Source organism: Rutidosis leptorrhynchoides, chromosome 3 (genome assembly GCF_046630445.1).
Source record: "Rutidosis leptorrhynchoides isolate AG116_Rl617_1_P2 chromosome 3, CSIRO_AGI_Rlap_v1, whole genome shotgun sequence".
Classification (NCBI taxonomy): domain Eukaryota; kingdom Viridiplantae; phylum Streptophyta; class Magnoliopsida; order Asterales; family Asteraceae; genus Rutidosis; species Rutidosis leptorrhynchoides.
In genome coordinates, this window is record NC_092335.1 from 394,043,577 (window position 1) to 394,058,636 (window position 15,060).

General features: G+C 37.2%; 1 protein-coding gene across 1 annotated transcript; it reads left to right on the forward strand.

Moving 5' to 3' along the window:
- The first annotated feature begins 7,715 nt into the window (after positions 1–7,715).
- LOC139897695 (scarecrow-like protein 23) lies at positions 7,716–9,452 on the forward strand. The gene has a single exon (XM_071880391.1). The coding sequence runs from the start codon at positions 7,962–7,964 to the stop codon at positions 9,276–9,278; it is 1,317 nt and encodes a 438-aa protein (XP_071736492.1). The 5' UTR covers positions 7,716–7,961; the 3' UTR covers positions 9,279–9,452.
- The last annotated feature ends 5,608 nt before the right edge of the window (positions 9,453–15,060 follow it).

Consider the following 15,060-nt stretch of genomic DNA (forward strand, 5'->3'; position numbering starts at 1 on the left):
AGTGGTGGCATGGCTTTTCTTGCCCATGTTGTTGATACTCGTGATGAGCCACCACCCATTCGTGAAATTCCGGTGGTTAGTGAATTCGTAGACGTTTTTCCGGACGAGTTACCGGGTGTTCCGGCGGAAAGACAAGTTGAATTTCGCATTGAGTTGGTTCCGGGGGCTACCCCAATTGCTAAAACTCCTTATCGTGTAGCACCGACGGAAATGCAAGAGTTGTTAAATCAAACCCAAGAGTTACTTGAGAAGGGTTTCATTCGACCGAGTGCTTCGCCATGGGGTGCTCCGGTTTTATTCTTAAAGAAGAAGGATGGTAGTATGCGGATGTGCATCGATAATCGGGAGGTAAATAAAGTGACGATCAATAATCGTTATCTATTACCTCGGATTGACGATTTGTTTGACCAACTCCAAGGTGCAACGTATTTCTCTAAAATCGACCTACGATCCGGCTATCACCAAATGCGGGTCCGTGAGGAAGACATCGAGAAAACGGCTTTTCGAACGCGTTATGGGCATTTTGAGTTTGTGGTTATGCCTTTTGGTCTTACGAATGCACCGGCGGCATTCATAGACCTTATGAACCGAGTGTGCCAACCTATGTTGGACAAGTCGGTAATTGTGTTCATCGACGATATACTTGTTTATTCGAAGAGTATGAACGAACATGAACGTCATTTGCGTGAAGTATTGAAGACGTTACGAAAGGAGAAGTTGTATGCTAAATTCTCCAAATGTGATTTTTGGCTAAGGGAGGTTCAATTCCTTGGCCACATTGTGAACAAAGACGGTATTCAAGTAGATCCGGGGAAGATAGAGACGGTGAAGAGTTGGGAACGACCAACTACGCCTACAGAAATCTGAAGTTTTCTCGGATTGGCCGGTTATTATCGTCGGTTTATCCAAGACTTTTCTAAGACCGCTTCTTCGTTGACGAAATTGACGAGGAAGAACGCTAGATTTACTTGGGAGAACGAGCAAGAAATTGCTTTTCAATTGCTAAAAGAGAAATTGTGTCAAGCTCCGGTGTTAGTATTGTCGGAAGGAGTGGAAGACATGACGGTTTATTGTGATGCTTCGTTAAATGGGCTCGGGTGTATTCTAATGCAAAGAGGTAAAGTCATCGCTTATGCCTCTCGACAACTAAAGGAACACGAAACGAGATATCCGACTCATGATCTTGAGTTGGCGGCTGTTGTGCATGCGTTGAAAATTTGGCGCCATTACTTGTATGGTGTCAAGAGTACGATTTATTCGGATCATAAGAGTTTGAAACACCTCTTCAATCAACGAGATTTGAATTATCGCCAACGTAGGTGGATGGATGTGGTGAAAGATTATGATTGTGAAATACTTTATCATCCGGGCAAGGCGAATGTGGTCGCGGATGCGTTAAGTCGAAAGAGTCGTCACCCGGCGTTACGATTGGGATTGTTACGTATGATTATTACTAACGATTTTCTTGAAAAACTTGGTGTGACTCAAATAGAGGCTTACGTTCACAACAAGCATGAGGAACGAATTGTGGGACAATCGGAATTCATTACCATGGGTTCGCGTGGTTTGTTGTCTTTTCAAGAAAGGGTGTGGGTGCCTAAGATGGGTGATTACCGGCGGGTGCTACTTGATGAATCAAATAAGTCAAAGTATTCCATTCATCCGGGCGCGACGAAAATGTATCATGATTTGAGGAAGGATTATTGGTGGCCGGGCATGAAATGTGATGTTGTGAAGTATGTTGAGCAATGCGTCACGTGTTTGCAAGTAAAAGCCGAACACCAAAAGCTGTATGGTAAGTTACAACCGTTAGAAATTCCGAAGTGAAAATGTGAGCACATTACCATGGATTTCATTACAAAGTTGCCTAAAACGGCGAGAACCCAATTTGATTCGATTTGGGTGATAGTTGATAGATTGACGAAAAGTGCTTTGTTTCTTCCCATTAAGGAAGCAATATCATCGGAGGCCTTGGCTAAGTTGTTCATCAAGGAAGTGGTGTCGAGACACGGGGTTCCTATATCTATTGTTTCGGATCGAGATACTCGTTTTACATCTCGGTTTTGAGAAAAGTTTCGTGAAGATATGGGTACGCAATTAAAATTAAGCACGGCGTATCATCCTCAAACGGACGGTCAAACCGAACGTACGAATCAAACTTTGGAGGATATGTTACGGGCGTGTATTATTGATTTTGGTGGTAGTTGGGACGAGCACTTACCTTTGGTGGAATTCTCGTACAATAATAGTTATCATACTAGTATCGGGATGCCACCTTACGAGATGCTTTATGGGCGGAGGTGCCGAACTCCGATTTGTTGGGGTTAAATTGGTCAAAGAGAAATCGGGAGTACCGATTTGGTTTTAGAGACAAATAGCAAGATTGATATGATTCGGGATCATTTGAAAAAGGCTCAAGATAGATAAAAGTTGTTTGCCGACAAACGTAGGCGAATGATCGAATTTCAAGAAGGTGACATGGTGATGCTTAAGGTTTCGCCATGGAAAGGTATTATTCGATTTCGAAAACGGGAAAAGTTAGCTCCTCGGTTTATTGGGCCATTTAAGGTTTTAGCTCGTATTGGTGAAGTCGCGTATCGTTTGGAATTACCCGAAGAGCTTGCGGGGATTCATAATACTTTTCATGTTTCCCATCTCCGTAAGTGTCTTGCGGATGATTCATCTTGGGTGCCATTAGACGAGATTGAGCTAAATAATAAGTTAGAGTATATTGAAGAACCGATTGCCATACTTGATGAGAAGGTAAAAAGGTTGAGACATAAAGAGGTTAGGACTTTTAAAGTTAAATGGCGACGGAGTAAGGGTTCCGAGTTTACTTGGGAGCCCGAAGAATTCGTGTTGGTTTATCTTCCCTCTTGTCATGCGGCATGGATCGCGAGGACGCGCTCCGATTCAATTGGGGGAGAGTTGTAAGACCCGATTATTTGTAGTGTACATAAGTGTAATTAAGATACTTGAAGCGGGATTTTGTTGTACATATTCAAAAAGAAAACAGATTCTGATCTGGGGGATCTGCGCGCCGCGCAGGTATATGGCGCGCCGCGCCATTTGCTGTGACAGCTCACCCTTCTCTTTTTAAATTAGATATTTTGAGGGCTTTTTGGTAATTACACATGGGGGCCCGAATTAAAGGCCCTAGATCAGTCTTGGAGCCTCATTTACTCCATTTTCATCTACTTCAACCTTATCACTTAAATTCTAGAGAGAGAGAGAGTAAGATCCTTGTGTGAGAAAACTCATTTTGGAGAAGAAGAAGAAGGAATCTTGCTTAAGCTCAAGTTATAAAGTTGTTCATATACTTCCTAGCTACATTTTGAGTGTAGTGGTATGCTTTAATCTTAATTTCCTTGTTTAATTTGATTAAGGGTTAGGGTTTGGGGTAGATGATGAACTTAAAACCCATTTGTGGGTGAATTGGGTGTTTTGGGTGAAATTGGGTCATGTAGACTCAAAGATGACTAATTAGGGTTTTCAAAGTGATAGGTTGATGTTTATGAACTTAAATTAGTTAGTAAATTGCTAGCACACCTATATATATGTAAGTAGGCGTTGTGTGGGTTAGTGGATGACCCGAAATTGGTGTGTTGACCTTAAATTGGTCAAACGGGTCAAAATGGACCTAGGTTAGTTAATGTTTGTGATTAATGCATAAACCTTGTGTTGAAATGTGTTTTTAAACCTATCTTGGCTAATGTTAGGGTTTCGGTGGGAGTTGACCCAATTTTAGGGTTAAGTGTCCAAATGGGTCAAAATGACCTAGTAATGGTGAGTGTTGTGAGTTTGACCAACTTGAACGAATGATTGATTATATATACTTTGTAATAGGTGCGTTACCTTGAAGTTTCAAGCTTGGTTTATTGATTCACCGAAGGCGTAAGGTGAGTGGAATTATTATATGCGTAGATATATAATGTGTTTATTTGTGTAGCGTGAGATGTGAAGTGTCGATGTGCTAAGACACCACGTTCACGTAACGAGTGAAGTGTCGATGTGTTAAGACGCCACTCGGGAGTGAAGCATCGACGTGCTAAGATGCCACTCCAAGAGATTAACGGGTGAAGTGCCGATGTGTTAAGGCGCCACTCGAGGTGAAGTATCGACGTGTTAAGATGCCACCTCAAGTAATGATGAGTGAAGTGTCGAAGTGTTAAGACACCACTCGGGGTGAAGTGTCGACGTGTTAAGACGCCACCCAGGGTGAAGTATCGACGTGTTAAGATGCCACCCGTGGGGTTAGTGTACGAAGTGTTAAGTGCACTAATGGTTGTTGTGAACTCCAACGGTCTTTAAACACCGTTCCCTCGTTCGATTGGTTAACCATGGTTATTATGTTATAGTGTAAGCATATTATATTTGTTCAAGTTAAATATGCTATTGTTATGCTAGCTTGGTTATTGGAGGTTATAGCTTGTATTTATGACGATAAGCTAATTGTGGTTGCTAGCATGTATACGGTATGCGTGTAAGTGTTTGCAAGTAGATATATTATATATGTATGTGTATAATTATTGCATTCACTAAGCTTTGCTTACCCTCTCGTTGTTTACCTTTTTATAGGCTAAGGTATGGACAAAGGTAAGGGCGTTTGTTTGGAGTAGAGATCCCGTCGTGTTAGGGGACGCTTTTGGAGATATTAGCTTTTGGGGTTTGACCGAGACTTGGGTAGTTTAACCCCAAACACCATGCTCGTAGGGTCGTTTGGTATTTAAACTTTTGCGGTCGAAACTCTCGTTATGTATTAAATTCGTAAGACGGCCGATGAGGGCCCCGCTTTGTAAAACTTATTTTATGTTTGAAAAGTGTTAATTGTACATATTTGAATATGTTGTTAAAAGCGTTTTGTCTAATTATGTCGGGAAGTGGCCAATCTTTTTCACGTTTCAAGACTTTTTGGACAGACCAGATCGGGGCGCCGCGCGGGGTACTGGCGCGCCGCGCCAGTAGCTGAACAAACAAATTTTTTTTTTTTTTGATATTTTCCGCGAGTTCGATGGTGGTTTGGTTTGGGTTGTTACAGAGCACGAATAAAATACTTAGCTTATCTTTATATCAAAATGTTTGTCGTGAATAGATCAAGACGAGATTTGGACAACTGATTGAAAGACGCCATTTGAGTGGCTTAACGACGATGAGTGTATACAACACATGAATTTTGTTGGGTTTGATGTAATTATGCGCATACCCGCATAGTGCGTACTATGCACATTAAATCTTAAATATGCGCACAATATAGACATGTATTTGTGCGTCCATTTAGTCTTTATGCCTTATGACCCACGCATAATGGGTATAGCAACGCACTCTTTGGGCTTGTACCATTGAATGCGATTATTTGGTTTGGTCTTACGCTTATCTTGCTAGTCAAGGTAAAGATAAGATCAAATCCATGATTTGGTTTATTTAATTAATGCAAGTTAGTTGTGAAAATGATTACACCTATCTAGGGTATGTAGCCTAATACAACCCTATACATACAAGGCCATACAACCCTTAAAGTACTACGTTCATACGTAACAAAGTATACACCATCAGAAGAATATATATTCTTACGATAGTTATATTTCTTTAAGACTTTTAGGTATGTTCCATGAACTGTAAACCCTTTATGTCATTGGCCACTCGACCTTCTATGATTAGTCGTTGGTGGACTAACATTCGGCCACACTGCCAGAATCTTTACGATTCTGGTGAGGGTTATCCACGATTCACGTTGGAGGTTCGAATCATGTTTGTATTTAAACCCTATTATTGCACTCAAGTATAAGTTCACCTTAACTCGTAAAATTATGTTTGATCAATTGGCGCCATCGGTGGGAACGATAATATAACAATATAACACGAGTGGCATTTTCAAAAAATCGTTTTTCGTTTTCCTTAATTTTTACGTTTTTATTAATCACTTACTTTCAAAATTTTTACTAAAAGTTTTTCTCAAATCATCATCAATGCCTGGAGGCAATAACAGTTCGCAAGCACTCCGACATGTTCAGAGTCAACTGTTGGATCAGGGATTTCGAACGCGTGAAAACTCGTCAACGCGAACACCACCAGTGCTAACAAAAATAGTTACAACAAAACCTCCAACGGTTGCAGGTGCTACGACTAAGCCGTCGAATACTCATCAAAGAACTTCAAGAACGTGTAATAGGCTGCGAGGTCCCACTCCCGATGTTACTGCATCACCTTACTAGGGATAGTTCCACTCGACACTAACCGCCATCCGTATTCATATATAAATTTTCGTCCAATAAATCTATGTTTTGGGTTCTCGAGATCATCGGTCCATTGTAGATCGGTGAAACATACATCTCCAAATATACACATCGCTGAATCCGACGCATAAAGTAGGTGCTCAAATATTACGAAACATGTGTATTGCGATAAGAAATTCGGATGGCTCACTTATATAACCTATAACACCGCAACAAACAATTCCTCCGCAATACGATCACCAACATGCGCATCACCTACACTGCCAGTAATCAATGCTCAATAGGCTTCTGGTTATCCTAGAAGTACGCCATATAAACCCTTTAAGGAAGGACAACCAAAATTTTCAAATAATTTATTATCTCAACTACAATGGGTGGTACTGCCACATCAGTACGACAAAAGAAAAGGGGTATGGCACCCGCAAGAAGTGCATGGTTGAGAGCAGAAGTCAGTAAGCTGGTCAAAGCCAACACTTTGTGAGAGGTCCGGTACAAGACATGGGTCGCAAATCTAGTTCTGGTAAAGAAAGCAGATGGCTCTTGGCGCATGTGCGTCGACTTTACGGACATAAACAATGTGTGCCCGAAAGATAATGGTTGATCATGATCATTGGTTAGATAGTGCTATCTAATCATTTACATACATAACACAAATAGATGTTCAACGATCACAAGGTGACCTAGTTGCATTCAAAATATAATAATAATAATAATAATAATAATAATAATAATAATAATAATAATAGGTTCTAGGTTCACATATCACTGGCAACACATCTTAAGATGGTTAAAGAAATGGTCAAAACTAGTTAATGGATACCCTATTTATATTTACACGCATACATCAATATAAAAAATATTTTTTCTTTCCAAATAACCTAAACAGAAAATACTCCATTCATTTAACTATTTACATAAATTAATTTCCAAAGTATTATTAACGTCATGTAATAAGATATACAGTATTAGATAAAAAAAAAATAATTGAATGTGTCATTTTGATAATACATAATGACTAACATACGACTAACACACGACTGTACCAAGAACTATAGATAATCAATAAGATTTGGCTTGAGAATAGGTTTGTAATTCATTATTCACAAGTTTAGTACACTCTACGGGAGACATGATCGGTAATCTCAACTTATCAGGATTCATAAAAAATTTCACGTGCACATACGACACTTTTGAGTCAACTAATAATCCTAAACTAGGTTGCTTAGCCTCAATTCCATTACCTCCAATCTTCCCATTTTTAACAACCTAACTTGTCTTGCTACTTTTATGCATACATCTTGCTTTTATCCATTTTACAAGTCATGATAAATAGTAAACTTAAGAGGTACCAAACGTAAAATAAAAGAAAGAATAAGGACGTACTTGAACTCCACTAAAACATGAAGGGATGCAAATGAAGAAATAGCACAAAAATCCAACTACCTTTTTCCCCACATCTTAATCTTCTTCCCTCCATTATTATTTCACAAAATATCCACCACACCATTCATGTTTCTTCTTGTTCTTCTTCAATCTTCATGCTCATGCTCTTCTGACTGACACAGACATCCTTTTTCACCCTCATCCTCTTCTTCTTAATATCTATCTTATCTGTCCCTATTTCCTTGTCAATTTCCCCCAAATTATAATTCCATTTTTATTCCACCCCCTTTTTTTACACAATTTTGACCTAATAATAATAACACCAAACCCTAACATCTACGCGTCATGCTTCAATCACTTCTTCTTCAACATCCGCCCGATTCATCAATGAGTAACAACACCGCTTCCAAACGAACAATCACCGACTCCGCCGGAGACGGCACCGAAATCGACGTCTCCGGCGAATCTCATAAACGGCGTAACATCGAACAAATCGATAGTATCAATAACAATAATAGCACCTACGATGAAACCGAAGCAGAGTCGTCTGGATTGAAATTACTAGGATTACTGCTACAATGCGCCGAGTGCGTAGCGGTTGATAATTTAGATCACGCGAATAATCTGTTACCGGAAATATCGGAGCTGTCGTCACCGTTCGGTTCTTCGCCGGAACGAGTAGCGGCGTACTTCGCGGAAGCGTTACAAGCCAGAATTATCGGTTCGTACATCGGAACCTACACGCCGCTCACAATCAAAAAACTAACCCTAGCTCAAAACCAAAAAATATGTAACGCGCTTCAATCGTACAATTCGATCAGTCCGTTTATCAAATTCTCACATTTTACGGCGAATCAAGCGATATTTCAAGCGTTAGAGAATGAAGATGGAGTACATATTATTGATTTGGATATAATGCAAGGTCTTCAATGGCCAGGATTATTCCACATCTTAGCTTCTCGTCCACGAAAACTCAAATCGATTAAAATAACCGGAATCGGATCTTCAATTGAGCTTCTAGAAGCTACCGGACGTCGTTTACACGATTTCGCTAATACGTTAAACCTACCGTTTGAATTCGTTCCGTTAGAATGTAAAATCGGAAATGTGATCTCAACGGAAATGCTTGGCGTTGTGTCCGGTGAAACGGTGATCGTTCACTGGATGCATCACTGTTTGTATGACGTCACGGGGAGTGATATCGCAACGTTACAATTACTCCGTTTGTTACGACCGAAACTGTTGACGATAATCGAACAGGATTTAAGTCACGGCGGAACGTTTTTATCGCGGTTCGTTGAAGCGTTACATTATTATTCAGCGTTGTTTGACGCCGTTGGTGACGGACTTGAATTCGATAACGCTGAACGGCACACCGTTGAACAACAGTTATTTGGATGTGAAATTAAAAATATTGTGGCTGTTGGTGGGCCTAAAAGGACAGGGGAGGTGAAAGTGGAAAGATGGGGTGAGGAGTTGAGTCGGGTCGGGTTTAGACCTGTTTCGTTGGCGGGTAACCCGGCTGCTCAAGCGAGTTTGTTACTGGGTATGTTTCCGTGGAAAGGGTATACATTGGCTGAAGAAAATGGTTGTTTGAAATTGGGTTGGAAAGATTTGTCTTTGTTGACTGCTTCTGCTTGGCAACCGTTGGATTATGATTAAAGTCAAGGGTTAGGTTTGATCAACGATCAAGATTAGTCAACTTGGGATGACGATGATAATAAAATTTGAATAATTGTAAAAAGATGGTTTTGTTTTTTTAATTGTTTTGGTGATGATTAATTCATTATTCTATATCCATCCATCTCATTATAATAAGAACTAATTTTTTTAGTTTTATGGTGTTGATAAATTAATTAATACTTATTTTATTTATTCGCTTTCGATAAGGTTGTTAGATCAATCGTATAGAAAAAAAATATGGAGTAGAAGACCAACATTTGATGAAGAATTATTAATCTATATCTATATTTATTTATTTATTTATTTATGAGTTGTAATCACTTGTATCCATAAATTTGCTTGAAAACAAAGGGACCAATGAGAACGCGACATGTGGCGCAAAAATCACATGTGATTGAAGAAAAAAAAAATTAAATCAAAAAAAAATTTTGAAATTTTTTTTCGAAATTTTTTTTTTCGAATTTTTTTTTTAAAATCATATGTGATTATGCATGTCAATCATATGTGATTGTAAACCCAATCACATGTGATTATGCATGGTAAATCCAATCACATGTGATTGTACAATTCAATCACATGTGATTGTGAGGTAAATCACAAGTGATTGTAAAAAAAAATTAAAAATTAAAAATTTTTAAAAAAAATTCGAAAAAAAAATAAAAATTTGTTATATTATATAAATATATATATAAATGGATAGTCAATTATTGATACACAAAAGTAATATTATTGTATTACCTAAACTTGTGATATTTTTGCTATAAGTAGCCATGAATGCAAGCATTAAACTTGCACCATTTTCTCACACTTACAAAGTGTTTCTTTCTTTCTCTCCATTATCATCTTTGTTCTTACACTTCATTATTAGCATTCTTAATCAAGAATCAAACCACTAAAGGTAGTTATAAGCCTACTGAATTATAACACGTTATCAGCACGATAATCTTAATACTAATTATGGTTGGCACTGCCACCTAAATGATATATGGTCGGTTATACCACCTGAATAATATATGGTCGACACTGTCGCCTAATTATCATTTATGTTACTAACATTTATATTTCTATTATCTAACATTTATATGGTCGACACTGTCACCTATTTATCATTTATGTTATATAACATTTATTTATGATTGCTTACATATGGTCGACAATGTCGCCTACTTACCATTTATGTTATATTAAATTTATGTTTAATGTTTATATACTTATGAATATAAATTGACTCTAATTTATCATGTTGTTTGTTTTAATTTTTGATAATAGAAAATGTCGAATCTGGAAAAGCTTAAATTTACTCCTTTAGAATCAACGGGAAACAACTACATGTCATGGGTTATAAAAGTAAAAATGCATCTTAAATCAATGGGCATTCTTGAAACCATAAATGAAAACAACACTTGTTCTGAAAAAGAACAAGCAACGGCATGTTGCTTTATTCATCAACATATTGATGAATGCTTACAAAATAATTATGTGACTGTAGAAGATCCCCATGTTTTATGGGAAGGTCTCAAAAGCAGATTCAATAATCAAAGAGAAATTTTACTTCCAGCTGCTATGGATCAATGGAGAACATTAAGGTTCCAAGACTTTAAGAAAGTAAATGAATACAGCTCAGCTCTGTATAATACAGTCTCACAACTTAAATTATGTGGACATGAAATAAGTGATGCAGACATGTTGGAGAAAACTTTCTCCACAATGAATGCTGCCAACATCACAGTGCAAAGAAATTTGAGAATGCTAAAGTTCAGCACATATCCTGAACTTAATTCATATCTCTTGGTTGCAGAGCAAAATGATGAGCTATTAATGAAAAATCAGCAATCCCGTCCTACTGGTACACTTGCAATCCCTGAAGCAAATACTGCAAATAATTATAAACAGGGACAAGGACGCGGGCAAGGTCGTGGTTATAATAACCATCGCCATCATCATGCCAAAAGCCATAACTATGGTAGAAACCATCCTTATGGTAATGGGAATGGGCGTGGACGTGGCCGTGGTCGTGACCGTGGTGGTCAAAGAAATAATAATCCACGAAAATATAAATATCAACCACAAAACAAGCCCACTAAACAAGATGTTGAAGAAAATTCTTCTAAAAATTCTGAAGAATCTTGTTACAGATGTGGTAGAATGGGCCACTGGGCTAATACTTGCCGAACATCTAAACATCTTGTTAAGATGTATCAGGATTCGCTGAAAGGTAAAGAAAAGGAAGTAAATTTTGTGAATAATATTGATCCAACAGTCACTGAGCAACCATCTGATTTATATGAAGATTTCTTGAATTAAATTAATATGTTTCTTTTATAAATAAAATGATTTAACCTTTGTCATCATGTTTTCTCAAATGTTTCAGTTCTATATGTTTTATCAAATGTTCCAGTTCTATGTTTGATGTTTCAATTATATGTATGTTTGATGTTTCAATTTTATCTATTTGTGTGTAATAAACATTTTGTGTAACATTTATATACTTACTGTTTGTTTCTTATATATGAAGTTTAATATGAATTCTGCTGGAACACAACATCAATCAAGTAGTGGAGATCTCTGTATAGAAGATAGTGGTACTACACACACTATACTTAAATCTGAAAAATATTTCATTGATTTGAAACCAACGGAAGGAACTATACATACAATATCAGGTGCTGCTAACTTGATAGAAGGGATAGGAAAGGCAAAATTCATATTACCAAACGGTACAACATTTTTAATTAATAATGCCTTATTCTCTCCTAAGTCAAGCAGAAATTTATTGAGTTTTTCTGACATATACCTTAATGGATATGATTATCTGTCAGTAACAGCAGAAAATGAGAAATATTTAAGTATCACTAACAAGAATCACGTGATTGAAAAACTGCCAAGACTTAATTCTGGATTACATTATACACATATAAATGTACCAGAAGCACATATGGTGATTAAAGAAAAGTATATTGATCCTGGTGTATTTAATTTATGGCATAACAGATTGGGCCATCTAGGATCAACAATGATGAAAAGAATTATTGATTATACACATGGACATCCACTGAAGGATAGAAAAATCCTTCATAATACAATGGTTCCATGTATATCTTGCTCTCTTGGAAAATTGATAACTAGACCCTCACCACTTAAGGTTGAGAAAGAATCACCAATGTTTCTTGAAAGAATTCAAGGTGATATTTGTGGACCAATTCATCCACCATGTAGACCATTTAGATATTTCATGGTCCTAATAGACGCATCAAGTAGATGGTCTCATGTTTGTCTGTTATCAAGCCGTAATGTGGCATTTGCAAAATTTCTTGCCGAAATTATTAAATTGAGAGCACATTTTCCTGATTACATCATTAAAAAGGTGAGACTTGATAATGCTGGTGAGTTTACATCTCAAGCATTTAATAACTATTGCATGTCTATAGGAATTATTGTTGAACATTCTGTTGCTCATGTGCATACACAAAATGGTTTAGCAGAGTCACTGATTAAACGTTTACAGTTAATCGCTAGACCACTGATAATGAGAACAAAACTCCCTGTATCTATATGGGGTCATGCAATTTTACATGCTGCTGCATTGATTCGCATCAGACCAAGTGCAAGTCATAAATATTCCCCCCTACAACTTGCTTTTGGTCAAGTGCCAAATATTTCTCACCTTAGAACATTTTGTTGTGCAGTATATGTTCCAATTGCGCCACCACAACGTACAAAAATGGGTCCTCAAAGGAGGTTGGGAATATATGTTGGATATGAAACATCTTCAATCATAAGGTATATTGAACCTATGACAGGTGATGTTTTTACAGCACGTTTTACAGCACGTTTCCTAGATTAGGGGGAGAAATAAAAAATAAAGAAAATGATGTTTCATGGTGTGAACCTCAATTAAAGTATCTTGATCCTCACACAAAAGAATGCGAGATAGAAGTTTAAAAGATAATGCATATACAAGAACTTGCAAATCAATTGCCTGATGCATTCACAGATACAAAAAGGGTGACTAAATCATATATACCAGCAGTTAATACTCCAGCTCGAGTTGAGATTCCAAATCGGAAAACTGATAACGTAGTCACTCAAGAATCTATGCCACGTCTGAAACGTGGGAGACCAGTCGGTTCCAAAGATAAAAATCTTCGAAAAAGAAAATCAGCTGATAATAAGGTAAAAGAAAGTGTTCAAAAAGAACCACAAATGAGTACTCATACTGTAGAGGAGATTCATGATGTCAATACAGAAATTGCAATCAATTATGCACATTCAAAAATATTATGGAACCGAAATGAAATGAAAAATCTTGATGAGAAATTTTCATTTAATGTTGCATATGACATCATGAATAATGATGATGATCCAGAACCAACATCTATGGTTGAATGTCAAAATAGACATGATTGGGCTCAATGGAAAGAAGCAATACGAGCTGAATTAGAATCACTCAATAAAAGAAAAGTTTTCGGATCCATCATTCTCACTCCTAAAGATGTGAAACCTGTAGGATACAGATGGATTTTTGTCCGAAAAAGAAATGAGAAAAATGAAGTTACAAGGTATAAAGCTAGACTTGTAGCTCAAGGTTTTTCTCAAAGACCGGGAATTGATTATGAAGAAACTTATTCCCCTATTATGGATGCAATTACTTTTAGATACTTAATCAGCCTGGCAGTTTCTAAAAATTTAGAAATGCATCCCATGGATGTTGTGACTGCTTATCTATATGGATCACTTGATAGTGATATATATATGAAGATACCTGAAGGATTTAAGGTACCAGAAGCATCAAATGCAAAACCCAAAGAAATATATTCGATTAAATTACAAAGATCTTTATATGAGTTAAAACAATCGGGACGTATGTGGTATAACCGATTAAGTGATTACTTGATAAGCAAAGGGTATACAAATAACCTTACTTGTCGTTGTGTTTTCATTAAGAAAACAACATCCGGATATGTGATCATAGCTGTTTATGTTGATGATCTTAACATCATAGGTACAAATAAAGAGATCCATGAAGCCATTCAACTTCTAAAGAAAGAATATGAAATGAAAGATCTCGGAAAAACCAAGTATTGCCTTGGTTTTCAAATTGAGCATATGCCTAATGGTTTACTTGTACATCAAACAACATATACTGAAAAGATTCTGAAACGTTTCAATATGGACAAGGCAAAATCATTAAGTACTCCTATGGTTGTTAGATCACTCAATGTTGAAACTGATCCATTTCGTCCATGTGAAGATCATGAAGATATTCTTGGACCAGAAGTACCATATCTTAGTGCAATTGGAGCTCTTATGTATCTTACAAATTGTACAAGACCTGACATTTCTTTTGCAGTTAATTTGTTGGCAAGGTTCAGCTCTGCTCCTACCAAAAGACACTGGAATGGGATCAAACACATATTTCGATACCTTCGAGGAACTACTGATTTAGGATTATTTTATTCTAACGAATCAAAATAAGATTTGGTTGGTTATGCTGATGCAGGTTATTTATCTGATCCACATAAAGCTAAATCTCAAACTGGATATGTATTCCTAAATGGAGGTACTGCAATATCATGGCGTTCTCAAAAACAAACACTTGTTGCTACATCATCAAATCATGCCGAAGTGATTGCATTACATGAAGCTACTCGGGAATGTTTTTGGTTGAGATCAATGACACAAATCATTACTGATTCTTGTGGACTAGAACGCGATAAAAGTCCAACAATTATCTATGAAGATAATGCAGCTTGCATAGCAC

What these genes read in the sequence shown, in the direction of transcription:
- LOC139897695 (XM_071880391.1), top strand. Translation starts at nt 7,962, where the DNA reads ATGCTTCAATCACTTCTTCTTCAACATCCGCCCGATTCATCAATGAGT.